Source organism: Emydura macquarii, unplaced genomic scaffold (genome assembly GCF_026122565.2).
Source record: "Emydura macquarii macquarii isolate MOO-44397 ecotype Brisbane River unplaced genomic scaffold, CSIRO-AGI_Emac_v2 contig_1790, whole genome shotgun sequence".
Taxonomy (NCBI): Eukaryota; Metazoa; Chordata; order Testudines; family Chelidae; genus Emydura; species Emydura macquarii.
Window position 1 is genome coordinate 5,488,111 of NW_027131927.1, and position 18,791 is coordinate 5,506,901.

The window sequence follows — 18,791 nt, forward strand, 5'->3', positions numbered from 1 at the left end:
AAATTCCATCCTGATTGCTTACACTCTGCTGGCTTGAATTCTATCTGTATCATCAGTTGGAAAAGGTATTCTTCACAGAGGTCAGTGTGGCACTGCTATGCCTTGTAAAACAGCTATGTTCCACCCCTCTCTGGCTGAGAATTTATACTAACATGTAGCACTTAAACAGCAGTGCATTGTCCAAGCGCTTCACCAGTATGATCTGAACAGTTCTGAGAGGTGGGCTTGAATGTCACTTTGAGGGGAAACTGAGGTACAGAGGTTCTGACTTGCACAAGTCCACTGAAGAAATAGGGTGGCAGAACCAGGATTAGATCTGAAATGTTTTCTAGGCCTTGGGGTTGTGCACACCCATATAGTATAGTTTGCATACCAGATTGTGTAGCTCCTTGGGATCCTTTTAAAACTAAGATACAATACAGCATAAAATGTAAGATCATATCACTAATCCAGGAGCTTAATGATGAAACTGACCCTGTGCTGATGAAAAGGTGGCTATCGATCTAATCAGGACTCAACTAGCTTACTGGGCTGTTACACTTTTCCGAAGTGTATTATCCAATTCCTTAAAGCTCTCTCTCCATAGCTGAGCTCATGCAAAGAATCCACAGAGGAAGAGCTCCTCCAGATAAAAACCACTCTTGCCAGCACTTTCACCTGGATGAAAACTGAACTGGATGCCAGAGCTGTCAAGAACAACGCTGATGTCGCAACGGCGACAGACAGTCCGTCCCCTCAGTTCAAGTGCCTGCACGACAACGAGACGCTTTATCTCTTGAAACATTACTCAGACTCGCTGGTGAGAATGGTCCAGAAAAAACTTGATGACAGCATTAAATCAGGAGTGGCTTGAGTGACCCTGGCAGTTAGATGAGTGACGGGGATGTTTTTATTGCAATCCAGAGCTTGAGAGAACACGAACTAAATGTAGTCCCCACAGGCGACTCCTGCGGAGTCAGACCTTTTATTTCCGACTTCTAACAGTTGTCTTCTGCACTGTTTGGATTTTTTTGTTTGTTTGGTTGGTTTTGGGGTTTTTTGGTGTGTAAACTGTATTTTCATGGCCTCAGCAAAACATGGTCCTGAGCAGTAGCCTAACAAACAGCCTTTTCAGAAGAAAGCAGTGCGACTGTTGCATCAGAGACAAGGGAAGAGGATTGAGGCACCTTTGCTATGTTTGGATCTGTATTTTAGATTTGTGTATTGTAAGCTGCTTCGGCAAAAGTATTTTGTTTTTAGATCCTTGCCACTTTTGAAACGTCTTACAATAAATGTGTTTTGTACCTGAAGGATGATTCTCCTCTTGCTTCATAGATTGAATAGACGTTAAAGGGGCCATCAGAATAACTCATCTAACCCTAGCATGGCACAGCTGGAGAATTTCAATGCTGCTGTCCTCACTAGGGCTCTCATCACAGCATGACGGTTTGCACTAAGTGTTGGTTTGGAAACAGCACTGCTGATTTGATGGAAGATTGGTAATGGGATAACGGAGCCTTTCACCTCTAGCTGGCTGGCTCAAATCCAGCTTATATTGACCATGATAGGAAGCGCATCTGAAGACTGCCCAGTTGCCTAATGATCGATTGTGTTTTTAATATAGCACCCTTCCAACAGAAAGCTCAAACACTTTACAAAGGAGGTCAGTATCATCATCTCCATTTGATAGATGGGGAAACTGAGGCACAGGGAGGGGAAAAGACTACCAAGGTCACCCAGAAGACCAAAAAATCTCCATTTTAAGAGGGGGGGAAATTGAGGCATAAAAGGCAGTGACTTTCCTAAAGCAATACAGCTGCAGAGTTAGGACTATAGAACCGCAGAGTTCCTGAGAGGTTCAAGAGGCTGTGCCCAGTCACTGCCCCATGCTCTGATTGCTCAACAGATAAATGGACCTTCAACCCTTGCCCTTGCTGTGGGATTTGTAATGGTCACAGGCGACCAAGGCTTGAGTATACAGCTCAGACTTGCATATGAGTGGGTAGAAGGAGGCACGGTGCAGCCTCAGGCAGGCATACTCTGAGCACAGGGAAATGCTGCCTGCCGTCAGATCAGACAGGCACCAGATGGGGAGTGGAACAGGGAAGTGAGCAAATGCAGTATAATGGAGAGGATAGTGAAGGAAGGAGACTGGGCTGGAATATGGCCGGAAACTGATTAGATGCAAGGTTCTGGGACTGAAAAGTATCTGTGGAGAGAAAGGGGCTAGAACCAAATGGATCAGCTGTTTGGAAAAGGCCAACAACACAGTGCTGGGAGGAGAGAGGAAGGAAGCCCAAATCTGAGCTCACGATGGTATTCTACAAAGGCTGGCAAGACCCGAGTGTCTGGCTCCAGGAAGATAATGGTGGGTTGGGAGAAGTTCTGAGGGAAAGGCCAGAGGATGGCAAAGAGCCTTTGGTGAGGGCTATGGCCATCTGGAGAAGATAGGAAAATGAGACTTCCGTTTACTAGATGAGGTCTAGCAGGGAAAACGAGAGACACAGGAATTGGCTCTTGCACGCAGACTGGGATTTGAAACAACATGGAGAATGGGAAGCAGAGGCACAAGGAAGCTGTTCCAGATGGCCGGAGCTATGGAGGAGAAGGCTGTTCCTCCCCCATGGGCCGCAGAGGAGGCCAGTGTTAGATTATTAGCAGAGAGAAGAATGGAAGACGAAACTAGCAAAACCATGGCGGGTTCTGAGCAGCACAGAGGCACAGGAGAGGGCATGAAGAGAACTGGGAGCAGAGGGCGTTTAATTGCTCACGTTTCTCATTTGGTAATGGGTTGGCACAGCCTCCCTCTAGTCCCAAAACGTGGGAACTATAAATAACCCTTACTTCCTTCTAAGCCTGCCATTTGTCATTCTTAGGGGAATGCCCTGGGCTCTGTGTAATGCAAGTGAGAGCTTGTCTACCTGGGGAAATGTACTGGTATAATTATATGGCTACAATACTGGTATAACTACCTGTGTGGACACTCCTGTTCCAGAATTCGTGCCTGTTATGTTGCTTGGGAATGGGTTTAATCTAGATTAAAAAAAACCACCGCTATATCAGAATAAAAGCATGTATACAGGACTTTAGACAGGTGTAACTAAACCTTGTAGCCTGATTTTAAGTGTATTAGTTATTTCATAGGGTTATAGGTTTGCCAGTTGCTTGGATTAGAAGGTTCTTGTCCTAAATCAGGCTCCAGAAGAATTTTATAAGGACCCCCGGGTGTACAACAGGAAGTTTCTTAGTGATAACCAAATTTGTATAATTTTATAAGTTTTATTAAGATAACATAAAATGATAGAGAAATAACTGATATAGGAAATAAACAATCAAATGGATAATGGATAATACAATCTTAAATTTAGAGACTCATATGATATATATATTTCTATGATATGCTTTGAATTAATATACTCACGCCCTTCTCTGGTTGAGAGAGATGTTTGATTCCTCAACTCTTGAGTAGAGGGATGGAATAAGCACTGCTAGAGAGCTAAGAGCTATAAACTAAGACTACAAATAAGACTAAGTATAGAATAAAGAAGAAATCTTAACACTAACTAAAAGAAGCTTCAAGCAAGAGTAGATGACGATTGCACCAAATAGCACGATCTTCCCCTTCTTATACCCTAAGAATATGGGTCCTCCTAAGTCCATATTTGGATTGTCCACCCCCAAATTATTGGGGTATGCATACTCTATAGGCTGGTAGGTTCATGAATATTAAGGATATCCATGACATTTTACTTCCCATTTCAAAGATTCCATTACCTCACCTTTTATGCCTGACATCATTACTTTCAACACTTATCTAGGCCAAAGGTCCCGAGTATGTCTGCTAACTGCTAACTCATTTAGGACAAACATGACCATATATGTCTTGTTTTTGTTATACCGTCAACACTTTCAACACTAGTTCCCGAATATGTGTATAATAATAATAACGTAGCTGTCATCCAGGATGTCCTGTAAGGTACCTTGCCTTACAGCAAAATATATATAAATGTATAATTCTATTATAATCACACAATCATACTTATGTATCTTTTCTTATAGATTTATCTATATAATGCAAGCAAGCAGGCTAGTTCTATAGGCTACAACCTGTATAACTATAGTGGTGTAACTGGCCAAACTTAGCTATGTAGACAAAGTCCTGCTCTAAGCTGAACCTTACACCCAACCTGTCAAGCACCAGCGTGGATATGGAATCAAGTCTACGGGATGAGAGCTATTGGCTGGTGGAACATTCCTAAAGGAATGAGAGAGAAACCCCAGAACTTAGTGCAGTTAAAACCTAGACTGGATGACACACTTTATGGAACAACCCCTTTCCTGAGAGGCAGTATAGTCTAGTGGATAATGCACCAGATTGGGAACCAGGAGACATGCATTATATTCCTGGCTTTGCCACTTTGATCTTTGGAAAGTCCTCTGCCCCTCACCCTGTGTGTCCATTTTCTCCTCTGCAGAATGAGGAGGAGGATGATTGCCTACTTTTTATGAAGTGCTTTGAGAGCTACAGATGACAAGTGCTATTGGAGCTAAGCCAAGTTCTTATTACACTGGCCAATGTGTAGACTGGCTGGGATCTATTTGCTTCTTGAGTTCACTAGCCAAAGCTCGTTGTCTGCTCCTCTGACATTTACTTGATACCAAAGTAAATAAATCTCTTTTAAACAGACCCGTATTTTCATGTCCTTCTGCCACGGTTTTGCTTGGTGCTTTGATTTGAATAAACCTGTTTCCATGGACAGCTTTTCGAGCAGTTTAATTTTATGCATTTGCTCTTGATTTGACTAACAAACATCCCAGGAGAGGAGTTCAGCTGGTGTTCCCTTGGCTGTGTCTGAACACAGCTAAATAGGGTGACCTCTCTTCCTTTTTTCACTCCTGCAAATCTAATGGTTCTGACTGGAACCGTGTTGAAAGTGCCTTGGACTCATCGATTTCCAAGGCCAGAAGGGACCATGACGATCATCTAGTCTGAGCCCCTGTATCCCTGGGCTTCCTCCATCCAACCTAATTGTTTTTGTTTGGGCATAGAACTGCTCTTTCTAAGATGAGGCAGACCCTGCCTCTGAGAGCTCGCACTGTAAACAAAGGGCTTGTCCACATGGCAAACTATCTGTGGCAAGCCAGGATGTGAAATCTATAGCGCACCAGCTTGCCGGGCAGTAACTCACTAGGTGCATGCTGGGACAGTGCAGTGAAGGGCTGAGAGTGAGGCTTGGAACCCCCAACCCATGTCTCACAAGGGCCAGGCTGGATCAGAATCAGTGATTTCTGTGTCTAGCAGGGTTTCCCAGGGTCCAAGCAGCACTTGGTTTTCTCCAAGCACGTCTTGTACCTGCCTTTGATTTGGTTTGGGAGTGTGACCCCTCCGTGCCTAGGGTAGCCACCTGAAAATGCCACGGTCAGGGCAGGCTGTAAAAGGAGAGCAGATTCTCCCAACACTGGTGGGTGACACTGAAGTCAGACTTCCCAACCAGCCACAAACAGTGCTTCTGATTCCCCACACCGGTTATCAAGAAACCAAAATATAAATACACACAGCCCCCTTTACTGCATTTTAGTCTCTGGCTCCCAATCGGCCACTAGGTCCAGTAAAGAGACCCGTTATTTAAGACTCTATGCTCTTTACCAAAAAGGTTTCTCCTGACCCCAAAGGGTAATATCAGATCAGTATAAGTTTAGATCTTACCCAAAATACCACGCTGCCAGCCAATCCTTTAGTAACCAAATCTAAAGGTTTATTATAAAAAGAAAGAAACAAACTATAAGAGAAATGTTAAAGGATTAAAGTAATCAGATACATAGAAATGATTGGAAAGTCCATATATATCAGGTTTCTAGAAGAATTGTGGAGTTTGCAGGCTTGTATAGTCCCTCTGGTGCACATCCAGTACCTGGCTGGGTCTCAGTCCTTTGTTTCACAGCTTAAATTCAGTTGAGTTGTAGATGAGTTGATTCAGAGGTAGGCTGGAGACGAAAGACTGAAAGAAAAAAATGGATCTCGGGCAGCTGCATTTAATGTTCTTTGGTCTTTGCCATGCTGCTTGTGGGAATTTTACAAGAATAAGATGGAGTCCAGAGTCACATGAGTAAGTCCTGGTGACTCATCAGGTATATCCCTGGCTTCTCCTCCTGGCCCCATTGTACCTGTGAATTTCCTTAATGGGCCATTAAGCAGGCTAGTGCTGCAGCCATCCTGTCTGGGGTGTCGCCCAGACACAGCACAATTTGAATTACAGATATATTAAACATATTCATAACTTCCATTACACATATAACACACGGACATCTGACTTAGCACATTATAGCCTTTCTAACAGTACCCGACATGGCATATCTCATATGAATTATGATTGACATATTGATGTTAAACAATATAATAAATGCCCCCCAATCCAGCAAGCGTGATACCCCCAGTGTGCGATTGGTGTAGAAGGGAGTAATCAGAGCTCCTGAATACACCTCAAGGGTCCCCCAGTCTTGACAAGGCATCAGCTACAAGATTCTCTTTACCCTTGATGTGGACTATGTTCATATCAAATTCCTGTAAGGCCAAACTCCAATGGAGTAGCCTAGAATTGGTTCCTTTGGCTTTGTGTAACCATACCAATGGAGCATTAACAGTGAACACAGTGAACTTCCTGTTGTTATACAAATAGGGTTGAAGTTGTTTTATGGCCCAGACAATTGCATAGCATTCTTTCTTTATAGTAGGATAATGTTCAGTGGGTGTTAGTTTTTTGCTCAAGTATGTGATGGGGTGCCTTTTACCCCCTTCCCTGTCCTGCATGAGTACAGCTCCTAACCCAAAGTTAGAAGCATCTGTGCACAGGAAGGTTTTCTCAAAATCAGGGCTGGCTAATACACGCTCTTTAGATAAGGGTTTTTTTATTCTTTGGAAGCCCTGCTCACAGGCCTCAGTTCACTTTACCTCATCTGGATTTCCTTTTTTGGTATGGTCTGTTATGGGAGCTACAATATCACTAAACCCCTTTACAAACCTGCAATGATAACTGACCAGCCCAATAAAGGGTTGGACCTACTTCTTTCTTTTAGGCTCAGGCCAGCCCTTTATAGCTTCTACTTTTAAAGGATTGGGGCGTACTAGTCCACTGCCCACTCTGTGTCCCAGGTATGAAACTTCTGCAGCTCCTAACATGCACTTGGAGACTTTAACAGTTAGGTTGGCCTCTCTGAGCCTTTGTAACACGACCCCCATGTGGTACAAGTGATCTCCCCAGGAATTGCTGAAAATAGCCAAGTCGTCTATATAGGCTCTGGCAAAGTTTTGTAATCCGTCCAAAACCTTATTAATGAGCCTCATGAAGGTAGCACTGGAATTTTTTAACCCAAAAGACAGAACCTTGAATTCATATAGACCAGAATCTACTATAAAAGCAGATTTTTCCTGGGCATCAGCGTCTAAGGCAGGAGTGTCAAACATCCGGCCCATGGGCCAGATACAGCCCGCCAACCTTTTTGGTCTGGCCCCTGGTGGCAGCACGCGCTGCCACAACATCTTGCGGCGTTGTACTCTCTGGCGGCAGCACGTGGAGCGCTGTGTGCACGAAACACAGCGCTCCAAAAGTGCCTAGTATTTCAATTCATGGTATGTATGACCCACCTGAAGTACATTTAATTCAAATCTGGCCCGCCATAGCAAATGAGTTTGATGCCCCTGGTCTAAGGGGATTTGCCAATATCCCTGAGTTAGATCTAGTGTGCTTATGAACTTTGCACCCCCCCAGCTGGTCCAATAAATCCTCTATGCGAGGTGTGGGGTATGGATCAAGCTGTGTGATTGCATTCAGCTTTCTGTAATTTACAAAAAATCTTATGGTTTTATCCTTTTTGGGCACCATTACAATGGGAGACGCCCAGGGACTGTTTGACTTAGTAATTATCCCCATTTCCAACATTCTTTTTACCTCCTCCTGGATCTGTTTTTGCATTTCCCCCTTGGCCCGATATGTTCTGCTAGGCATTGGGCGCGGCCCTGTGGTTTGAATGGAATGCACAATTTTCTCAGTTAAACCTGGCTGGTTGGAGAATGCTTGCCTGTGGTGCTTTAACAGGGCTAACATCTGCTGCTTCTGGGCAAAATCCAAACCTTTTTCAAATTTAATGCTCTCTAGTGGAGTTTCTCCTTTGCTTTCTGCAACCAAGTCAAATAAAGGGACAGATAATGTTCCTTCATCAGCACAACAAATCATATTGACGGCTGCCTCCTTTTCATAATACATTTTCAGTCTGTTAGCATGCACCAGTTGCTTAGCTCCTCTTCCATGATGCTTTCTGACAGTATAGGTAACCTCAATAGTCTTCTCTATAACCTCACACGGTCCGTCCCAGATGTCCTGCATTTTATTTCTCCTCACTGGAATTAGTACAAACGCCATATCCCCAATTTCAAAAGCTCTTTCCTCAGTATGCCTGTCATACCAAGCCTTCTGAATTCCCTGACTTCTTTTAAGGTTCTGCTGAACCAGACTCATCATGTTTTGCAAGCTCTCTCTAAACTGTGACACATACTCCACCACTGGTTGTTCTGTCACCTCTACTTTACCCTCCCAAGAATCACGAATCAGATCCAGGGGTCCCCTGACCTGCCTCCCGTAAAGCAGTTCAAAAGGAGCAAACCCTATAGACTCTTGGGGTACACTCCTGTATGCATACAGCAAATAAGGCAACAAGACGTCCCAGTCGTTCTGGCGTCTGTCCACATACGTCTTTAGCATAGCCTTCAATGTCCCATTAAATCTCTTTACCAAATCATTGGTCTCTGGATAGTAAGGGGCAGCTTTTAGGTGACTTACTCCACACGTCTCCCATAGCTGCTTAAATACAACTGACATAAAATTGGCACCACGGTCTGACAAGATTTCCTTGGGAAAACCCACTTTGCTAAAAATAGTAAACAGAGCTGTGGCCACTGTCTCAGCCTCAACATTAGATAAAGCTACAGCCTCAGGGTACCTAGTGGCGAAATCCACCAACACCAGAATATACTTCTTCCTGTTTCTGGAAGGTTTAGGGAGTGGCCCCACAATATCCACAGACACTTTGGCAAACGCCTCCCCAATAACGGGCAAAGGCTATAGGGGTACCTTCTTAGGACTCTTCAAACTCACGCTTCTGACACAAATCACAGCTTCTGCAATAACTCCTCACTGTGTCAGACATGTAAAGCCAATAAAAGTTTTGCTTCAACCTGTCACAGGTTTTTTTGTATGCTCAGATGTCCTTCAAAGGGACCATCGTGAGCCAACTTTAATAACTTACTTTTATATTCCTCAGGTACTACAAGTTGCTTGCAGTTTCTATCATGAGGCTGCTTTTTCCCTGTAGGGGATTCTCTGTATAGCAAGCCCTCATGCATGAAAAACCTGCCTGCTCCTTCTTCTGCTGGGGCTAGGCTTTGGGCCTCTATTCTGGCCCCCTCCAAAGAAACATCCTCTTGTTGAGCCCTAACAAACTCTTTCTGAATTTCACTCAAATTCAGAGCTGTCCCAGGCACATCCAACCCACTCTCAGCTGGCAACACCCAAGAGGGGTCCTCCGTCATTCACTGATTTCCTCCTTATCATTAGATAGGGTATCCATATTAGAACCATATTTTCCTTGTGCTCTAGTAACAACATTGACACTACTATTAACAACTACAGTATCATTCCCTATTAAAACATCTGCTGGGAGAAGCTCTCGAACTCCAACTACCACATCACCTCTAAAATCTTCCCACTCCAGGTGGATTTTTGCTAAGGGCACCTTTACCTTGTATTCAGAAAGTGCCACCAAGTTTACACTTCTATCTGGCAAATAATCCTCCTGAACTAATTCCTTTTTAACTAAGGTAATTTCTGAGGCGGAATCCCTCCATTCAGTGCATACAATCCCAATGACCCTGGCACTCTATGAATTTCTCATTGCCCCTTCCTGTCTTTGCCCTTACATAGTTAGTGAGGCATCTCTCACTCTCCCCACCAGGGATTACTAAAGTGGTAGCATTAACCCCTGCTGTGTTTGTTTCCTGACACAAGGTGGCGGGATTAACATTTATCTGGCCAGTCTTTGTATGTAAGGTGACAGCATTTGAATTGATTGTGGGCTGGGGGGTTGCTGGCCTTGGATTATTCCTGTCCCTACGACTTGGACAATTTGGCTTTATATGGCCAATGAGTACACATGTGGCATGTAGCAGGTTTTTCCCCTGGGTGAGAGGTTTTAAATTCTGGGTTTGTATAAGATTTCCTAGTCAAGTTGGGACTAGTCTTATTCCTGAACCCATCCTCCCTTTTAACCTGTGACAAATAGAGGTTGTTTTTCCCTTGAGGCTTATGCCTCTCATGGTTCCTATTCTTCATGAGAGCATCCGCAATTTGTGCAGCTTCCAAAATGGTATCAGAGTTTTTATCAAGCACAGCTGCCCTGATATGGTGGGGTGCTATTTCCAGGAGCTGTTGTTTAGCAAATAAATCAATAACTCTGCCATAACTATTACAAGCCTTTGCCCCCTCAATCCACTTTTTCATATATCCAAGCAGTTTATGAGCAGTTTTACCATATGTAACGTTATCAGACAACTTAACATTTCTAAATTTCAGCCTATAAGACTCGGGAGTAATTTGCAATACCGCTTCTTTAAACTTTACATAATCTAACGCATCATTTAACTCCATTTCATTAAATACCTTCCTGACTCTTCCAGTCAATTTGGTGAGAAGAACAGGCATTCTTCTCTCATCAGGAACCTGATGAATATCACAGAGTCTTTCAAAAGTAGACAGAAACTCTTCAATATCCTCATTATCTCTGTAAATGGGACAGATCCTTCCAGATCTTTGATGGTGAGAAATGAAGAATTCCCAGATGGCGGCGCATATCCTTTTTCTCTTCCTGGATCTGGATTCTGGTCAGTTCCATCTGTCTTTGATGAGCCCTATCCATAGCTTCCTTTTCCATCTCATCTGTCTTTTGCTTTTCCCACAAGTGAAGTTCTGCCATTTCTTTCTTATGCTGAAGACGCTGGCTATCTTTCTTGGCTTGCAGTTGAAGATCTTCTGTAGCAGCTACCTCTGTGAGGGAGTCAGGTGGAGATTCTGTTCTCTGGTCATTGCCTATGAGCAAATCTCTCATTTTCTGCTCTGAGATATCCCCTTTAAGGGTTATTTTTCTCTCCTTACATAACTGTTTAAGCTCTTTTGCATTCATAGCATCATATGATCTTTGCTCACTCACCTTAACTAACTTTAATCTTTCACACCTTAATATCAAATTTTAAAATTTGGAATAGCGTGAGGTTCTGATCCAAAACCCAAATGTTCTGGTTCTGTGGATCCTGCCACAACTACGCCACTGGGACCCGTCCGTTCCTAGGGTAGCCACCTGAAAATGCCAATATCAGGGCAGGCTGTAAAAGGAGAGCAGATTCTCCCAACACTGGTGGGTGACACTGAAGTCAGACTTCCCAACCAGCCACAAACAGTGCTTCTGATTCCCCACACTGGTTATCAAGAAGCCCAAAATACAAATACACACAGCCCCCTCTACTGCATTTTAGTCTCTGGCTCCCAATCGGCCACTAGGTCCAGTAAAGAGACCCGTTATTTAAGACTCTATGCTCTTTACCAAAAAGGTTTCTCCTGACCCTAAAGGGTCAGCCACAGTACCAGATCAATATCAGTTTGGATCTTACCCAAAATACCACGCTGCCAACCAATCCTTTAGTAACCAAATCTAAAGGTTTATTATAAAAAGAAAGAAACAAACTATAAGAGAAATGTTAAAGGATTAAAGTAATCAGATACATACAAATGATTGGAAAGTCCATATATATCAGGTTTCTAGAAGAATTGTGGAGTTTGCAGGCTTGTGTACATCCAGTACCTGGCTGGGTCTCAGTTCTTTGTTTCACAGCTTAAGTTTAGTTTAGTTGTAGATGAGTTGATTCAGAGGTAGGCTGGAGACGAAAGACTGAAAGACAAAATGGATCTCGGGCAGCTGCATTTAATGTTCTTTGGTCTTTGCCATGCTGCTTGTGGAATTTTACAGGAATAAGATGGAGTTCAGAGTCACATGAGTAAGTCCTGGTGACTCATCAGGTATATCCCTGGCTTCTCTCCTGGCCCCATTGTACCTGTGAATTTCCTTAATGGGCCATTAAGCAGGCTAGTGCTGCAGCCATCCTGTCTGGGGTGTCGCCCAGACACAGCACAAGTTGAATTACAGATATATTAAACATACTCATAACTTCCATTACACATATAACACATGAACATAAACATCATTATCTGACTTAGCACATTACAGCCTTTCTAACAGTACCCAACATGGCATATCATATGAATTATTATGAGTTTGACATATTGATGTTAAACAATATAATAAATTCCCCCCCCCGCCCAAATCCAGCCATCATGACAGGGAGGAAACAAATCGGGATATGGGTGTAAGCTGAGGACCGACAGCCTGGTGCTTAAGGGCTCTGACCTAGGCTATGAAAGACCTGGGTTTAAGCCCCAGCTTTGCCACAGGTTCCCTGTCTGACCTGCGCCCAGATCCTCAGAGGCAATAGTTCCCAACCTTTTTGAGTGAAAGCCCCACTAGTTAACACTAGGTAAAATCCACCCCCCATCCCCATCCCCTACCCAGCCCCCTCACTGGCTATAAACGTGTATAACCCCAATAAACACACATAATGATAACACTAAATTACATAACTAATAATAATAAATTACTCTTACTTGAGTAAGAAGCTGAGATTTCCCTGGTGCAGCTGGCACCACACGCCCTGCCTCTTCCTGTCCCTCATGGACAGAGGGTAATGGAGGTGGTGGGCACTGGCGGGCTGGCTGGGTGCCTGGCCAGCTTAGGGCTGCTCCCCTGCTTCGGCCAGCGCAGAGCTTGGGGCTGCTGCTCCCAGCTGGAGTGGAGCATGGAGGGGGCTGCTGCTTTGCTCCGGCCGGGCACCTGGCTGGCGCGTGGTTCGGGGGTCTGCTCCTCCGCTCCAGCCAGCGTGATGCTCAGGGGGCTAAGTGACCTCAATATTACTGAAGCCTCACGGACCCCGTGGAATCTTTGGTGCCTCCCCGCCAAGGGGGTGGTGCACCCCAGGTTGGGAACCGTTGCTCAGAGGTGTTTGGGTGTCGAACTCTCATTGATTTCAAATGCCTCGGAGAAGCTGGCCCTTGGCACCACAGCAGCTCTCCCTGCCTCCCCGGGTGACTTCACGGAGTGTGGTGAGGCACTGGGAGCAGCAGCCGGGTGAGTTCCTTAGATGTGCAATTAGCAAGGCCTGAGCCTGATCATCCAGGCGGTGCGAGCCCGCTTTCCATCACAGCCTGCTGACAAAGGCCAGGTAACCGTCAGCGATTCTTCCTTGGGCCGGTGCTGTAGATTTGCATGAAGAGGATGAAGGGTTTTATTTTGTTTGCAGCTCAGAGCACGGTGTATGCAAAGAACGAGGCTTTGTATTCCTGGCCCCCTCGGGCAATTCAAATCCTCAGTGGGATCAGTGTGTATATAAACATGCACTCTCTCTCCCTGTAATGCCGATCTGGAGGGTAAGTCATGGCTTCTCAGGAGGAGAATGAGCTGGGAGCGGGAGGGATGCTGCCCTATACATTTATTTTCTTGACAGGCAGTGTAGGCTAGTGCACTGAACATAGGTCTGGGAGCCAGGAAGCTTGAATGTCTAATCCTACTGTGGTGTGACCAGAGATTAGCCACACTGAAAGAGTGTGCCTCAGTTTCCCCAGGTGTCAAAGGAAGGTAATAAGTAGTGAAGCACCTCACAGCAGGGAAGCAGCATGTTTTGATGTTAGAGCAATGGACTAGGAGCAGGACTAGGATGTTAGAGCAATGGACTGGGTTCCATTCCTTGCTTTGTGAGGAAGGGGGGGTCTAGTGGTTAGAGCAAGGGCCTGGGTGTCAGGACTCCTGGATTCTATCGCCAGCACTGGGAGGGGAGTGGGACCTAGTGGTTAGCAGGTGGCTGGGAGCTTGGACCCCTCGGTCCTGTTAGCGTGACCAAGTCAATTCACCTCTCTTTGCTTCAGTTTCTCTATCTGTAAAATGGAGCTAGAGCCTCCCACGGGGAAGCGGGAAGCTTCCATGGTGGTTTGAAGACACCTGGAGCTCTTTGGGTTCGTCTGCATCTCGATCACGAGGCTCCCTCGTTGCCGCCTGCCTCTACCGAAGGCGTTCCCACTTCTACTTGCTCCCTGGAGTCTCCCTATTACGCCTGGCACTGGGGTGTCAAACGGGGCGTCGGGGCGGGGGAACACTGGAACGGGCCGCAGGGACTTTGGAGAGCCTACCCAGCTAGCCTGGCCTTGCATCCCCACCATGCCCAAGGCTTTCCTTGTGAAAAGGCACCGGGCAGCCGCGCTGGGGGCCCAGGACTGGGGAGAGCTCTCGGACCAGCTGCGGGGTGACGCCTACATCCCAGGTAGGTGCCTGAGTGGCTAGTGGGTTACCCTTGGCGGCAGGTGGGGGGGCAGGATTCCAGTTACGGCCACTCTTAGCACTGGTGGAAGGGGCCAGATTCATAGCCCCGCTGTTCTCTGCTTACCCTCCGAGTGCCCAGCCCAGGGAGCTGCACCCTCTGCCTCTCCCAGCCTCCTCTGGGGCAGATGGGAAATCCGCCTCCATGGCCTGCTAGCGCCACGGCCTCTCGTCAGGCTGTGAAGGAGGCAGGGACAACTGTGGTGGGGTTTGTGGTCTGGCCACACCTGCCACAAGGACCCCCAGCCAGCCCGGGCAGGGAACCACCAGCCTGGCTCTGGATTCGAACTAGCGGCCGGGGGGGAAGATTCGTTCCAGCCTGGGCCGTCCAGCTCCCGCCCATGTACCGGTCCTGGCGTCCTGGCTGTGGTAGCGCGGTGGCCTGCCTGGATGGCTCGAGGGATGGAGGCTGGGCAGTTTAACCCTCTGCCCTTTCGCTGGGTGTTCCACGGGGCTGCTGAGGGCTGTGAATCAGAGGGGGTACCCTGTAGGGGACTCCCCCGGACACACTGATCCCCCAACCTGTGCCCCCCGTAACTGCCCATTGTGCCTCTGCCACTGATTCCCCCCCACTACTAATCCTCTAACCCGTTCCCCCCTCACCTGCCTGCCTTGTGCCCCCCCACCTGCCCTGCCTCTCTCAGGCCTCATGGCAAGAAGCAAGGGCAAGTCTCAGGTGGTGTGTTTTGACCTTCCAGAGGGCAGCATGAGCGTAGGGCCCCCTGCCTTGGGGGCAATCCCAGAGGACAGGAAGAGCGGCTGGGACGGACCCAGCGAGAGGAGCTCCCCCCGGCCCAGTCCTAACCTGCTGCCCACCGAGACGGCAACGAAATACCCTAGAGCAAAGGTAAAGTCCATGGGGCCTAGTGGTAAGAGCTGGGGCTGTGAGCCAGGACTCCTGGCTTCTGTTCCTGGTCGGGGGAGGTGTGTGCCAGCCAGGGGTTAGCATGGGGGTGGGGACTAGGAGCCAGGACTCCTGGTTGTCTATGCTTGGCTGTGGGGAATGGGTTTACAGCAGTCAGCGGGTGAATAGGAATCTGCTCTCTGGGGCGAGCGGGGTCTAGGGGTTTTAGAGCGGGGTGGGCTGGGAGCCAGGACTCCTGGGTTCTGGTCCCAGCTCTGGGGCATGCAGGCTGGTGGTTTGAGCAGGTGACTGAGAAGCAGGACTCCTGGGTCTTATGGCCGTTACTGAGGTCGGGGCTCCAAGCAGACTTGTCCCAGGTCCCGGCACTAGCAATGGACTCCCGATTCCCTGTCACTTGCTCTAACCACTCCACCTCATGCCCTTGCCCAAAGGGGAAATGTAGTGAGTCCACAGGCGAGAAAACCTTTTCCCCGTGCTGGAGAGAGCAGGCTTTGCTCCAGCCCGTACAGCGCCTTCAAAGCCCGTGGGGCAGTCCGAGAGTAGAACAGGACCCAGCGTAGCTGCCCGTGTGCCTACAGAGATACCCCTCGCCCCTTCCTGTGGGGTTGTGATCACACGCCCGCTGGGGCGTGACCAGGGCTGGAACATGATCAGCTGTGAGGGGAAGATCCCAAGGGCCTGGCTGTGGAAACATGAGGTGTTTTCTTCCCCCGATACCAGGTGGGGAAAGGGGCTTGGGCACATGGAGCCCTGGCATGGGGGGGCAGGGAAAGCTGGGCACCCGGATTCTAACCCAGCAAGCGCCACCACTCAGCCCTGCTTGGCTTGGCTGCTCTCTCCGGGCCGGGGCAGGGCTGCTCCAACCAGCAATGCTCCATCCCCCACCTGCCCCATGGCCCCCCCAACTCCCTTTTGCAGGGGAAAGGCCCCCAGGGGCCGAGTGACTTCCCCTGCCCCGTGTGCAGCAAAGCCTTCCCGCTGCAGCGCATGCTGACGCGCCACCTGAAGTGCCACAGCTCGGTCAAGAAGCACGTCTGCCAGTACTGCGGCAAGGGCTTCAACGACACCTTCGACCTGAAGAGACACACGCGGACGCACACGGGTGAGGCGGGGGTGCCGCTTGGGAGGCAGCTTATTGAAGGGGCAGGCTCTTCGGATCAGTCCCTCCCTTCTGCCCTGAGCGTGCCCCGCAGGGGCCAGATCCCTTATCATTAGGCTCCTTCTCCATCTCCCTCGCGCCTAGTGTGTGTAAATGGGACTCCAAGGCAGGAGAGGGGAGTTCGGTAGAATGGCAGGAAAAGGCTGCCCTCGGGGAAAGCATTGGAGAACCATCAGCGCCCCTCGTAAGTTGCCTGCGTCCATACTGCCAAGTGGGCAGGTTAGAGCCGAAGCTGGGCTCTCACCCAACCCCCAGCTAGTCTGGGTTTAAAGCACCAGGAAACCCAGGGCTGGGAGTTCTTTGTGTGTAGATGAGACTTGCCCCAGGTACTGCAGGGCCTTGAACCCAAGTCGGCCAAGTGCTTGGTTGGTGCCCTAAATCCCTGGGCCATCCTGCCTCTCTGCCCGCTAGGCTGCATGGAGGGCATCCCCAGATTTGGGGGTGAGGGCTTTACGTGTGGACGGGAGGGACTGCCTCTCTGCCGTGTTACTGACCCGGCCCCCTTGCTGCAGGCATCCGCCCCTACCGCTGCCACGTCTGCGCCAAGGCCTTCACCCAGCGCTGCTCCCTGGAGTCCCACCTCCGGAAGATCCACGGGGTCCAGCAGAACTACGCCTACCGCGAGCGGCGTGCCAAGCTCTTCGTCTGCGAGGAGTGCGGCTTCACCTGCGCGGCCGGCGGCGAGTACTATGGCCACGTGCGCCGGCTCCACCCCAGCAACGCCCTGCTGCGCAAGTACCTCCGCAAGCAGGGGGCCGCCGCCTCCCTCCGTTTCCTCCTCTACCCCAGCGGCTACTGTGCCTGAAGCTGGGCCCAGCGCCACCCATTGCACCAGGGGGTCAGGGAGACCTCCCGCACCGGTGTATGCTGGATCCCCCCGCAGTCTGGTCAGGGGGCATCTGGGCCATCTCAGCTTCCCAGGGGCTAGTCAGGATTGTTCCCTACAGGCCTTTCACAGGGTCAAGAACCCACTGAGCTGATGGGACATTGTTATAGATTCCCAGAGTTTAGGGCCAGAAAGGACCATGCTAATCATCTAGTCAGATCTCCTGTGAGCCCTGGGATTAGTCCGAGTTAGTTCCTGTTTGAACAGGCGCACATCTCTTAGAGAAACAGCCCCTCTTGAATTAAAGATACTCCTGGGTGGGAGACTCCCGTCACAGCCCCAGCTCGTTTCCAGTGGTTAATTAGCCTCGCTCTAAGAAATTGCACCTCCTTGTCTAGGCTAAATTTGTCAAGCTTCAACTTCCAACCGTCGGCTCTTGTTAGAGCCTTGTCTGATAGATTGAAGAGGACTCTGTTAGCCAGTTTCCGTTCCCAGTGTAAGCACTTTGTGGCTGTGATCATGTCACCCCTTGACCTCCTCTTTGATAAACTCACCCGTTTGAGCACCTTGAGCCTTTCACTAAGGTCTGTTGTTCACGCCCTTTCTGCAATCCCGCCCCTTTCCCTATGTTGTTTGATGTAGATTAGTCCTCCCAGCAAGGTCATTTCTAAACACAGGTTGAGCGCCCCCATCATTAGAGCTAGAGGGGGTTCGGAGAAGGATCAGAGGCCTGGAAAAGCTCTTCGAGGAAAGATTGTAAAGTTTAGGAACTGTTGACCTTAAGAGACAAATAAGCAGAGACACAAGAGAGAAGGGAAAGCAGAGTTTCTGCGCTCCCTGTCTCATAGCACAAGGACAAGGGGGCAAACAAAAGGAAGTGCTTTTTCACATGTGTAAGGAGCCTGTGGAGCTCTCTGCCACAGGATCATGATAAGACCAAGAGCAATTGGATGTTTACGTGGAGCAGAATAGCCACAGTTCATGCTAAGAGTATAGATAAGGGGATCCCGAACAGAGATCAGGCGCGATCTATGGTGGGGGGCAGATTATCCCACAACGGCTATCACTAAGTGCTTATGTTTTCCGCTGAAGAGTCTGGTACTTGCTGCTGTCAGAGACAGGATCGTGGGCCATATGCCACAGGTCTTCTCTAGTTTGGCTGTTCCCAGTGTTCCTAATGAACAGCTGCTGCTGTGGAAGGCATCTCAGTAGCTGAAACGCATGAGATGCCCTCTTGATGAGACAGCTCTGTGGGTAGCAATAACGAAAACCTTCCACCAGGGAAGAGCTGAAAGAATGATCTCTTCCCCAGCTAACCAGAGGGAGGGGCATCCATCTTTGGAGGGGACGGATTCCTAGAAACAATCCCAGAAGCTGCTTCACCTTTTCAGCCCCTAGAGGAGTATTCAGGGTAACAGAATATGACTTGTTTGTTCTAA

At 48.4% G+C, this 18,791-nt stretch overlaps 2 protein-coding genes across 4 annotated transcripts in view; both read left to right on the plus strand.

Moving 5' to 3' along the window:
• The window catches only part of WDR62 (WD repeat domain 62), a 41,946-nt gene extending 37,221 nt beyond the window's left edge, over positions 1 to 4,725 (plus strand). Inside the window, exon 30 of one of the 3 annotated variants that reach the window (XM_067557318.1) lies at positions 4,455 to 4,725. In XM_067557318.1, the coding sequence (XP_067413419.1) occupies positions 4,455 to 4,511 (57 nt within the window). In that variant the 3' untranslated portion in view covers positions 4,512 to 4,725. Of the gene's footprint in view, positions 1 to 572; positions 1,290 to 4,454 lie in introns of those variants that run through there. The other 2 variants (XM_067557317.1, XM_067557319.1) reach the window with 2 other exon arrangements.
• A 9,618-nt stretch (positions 4,726 to 14,343) lies between these two features.
• Positions 14,344 to 17,331, plus strand: OVOL3 (ovo like zinc finger 3). Its single transcript, XM_067557255.1, has 4 exons — positions 14,344 to 14,446; positions 15,147 to 15,349; positions 16,286 to 16,469; positions 17,039 to 17,331. The coding sequence occupies exons 1-4, from the start codon at positions 14,344 to 14,346 to the stop codon at positions 17,329 to 17,331; spliced, it is 783 nt and encodes a 260-aa protein (XP_067413356.1).
• The last annotated feature ends 1,460 nt before the right edge of the window (positions 17,332 to 18,791 follow it).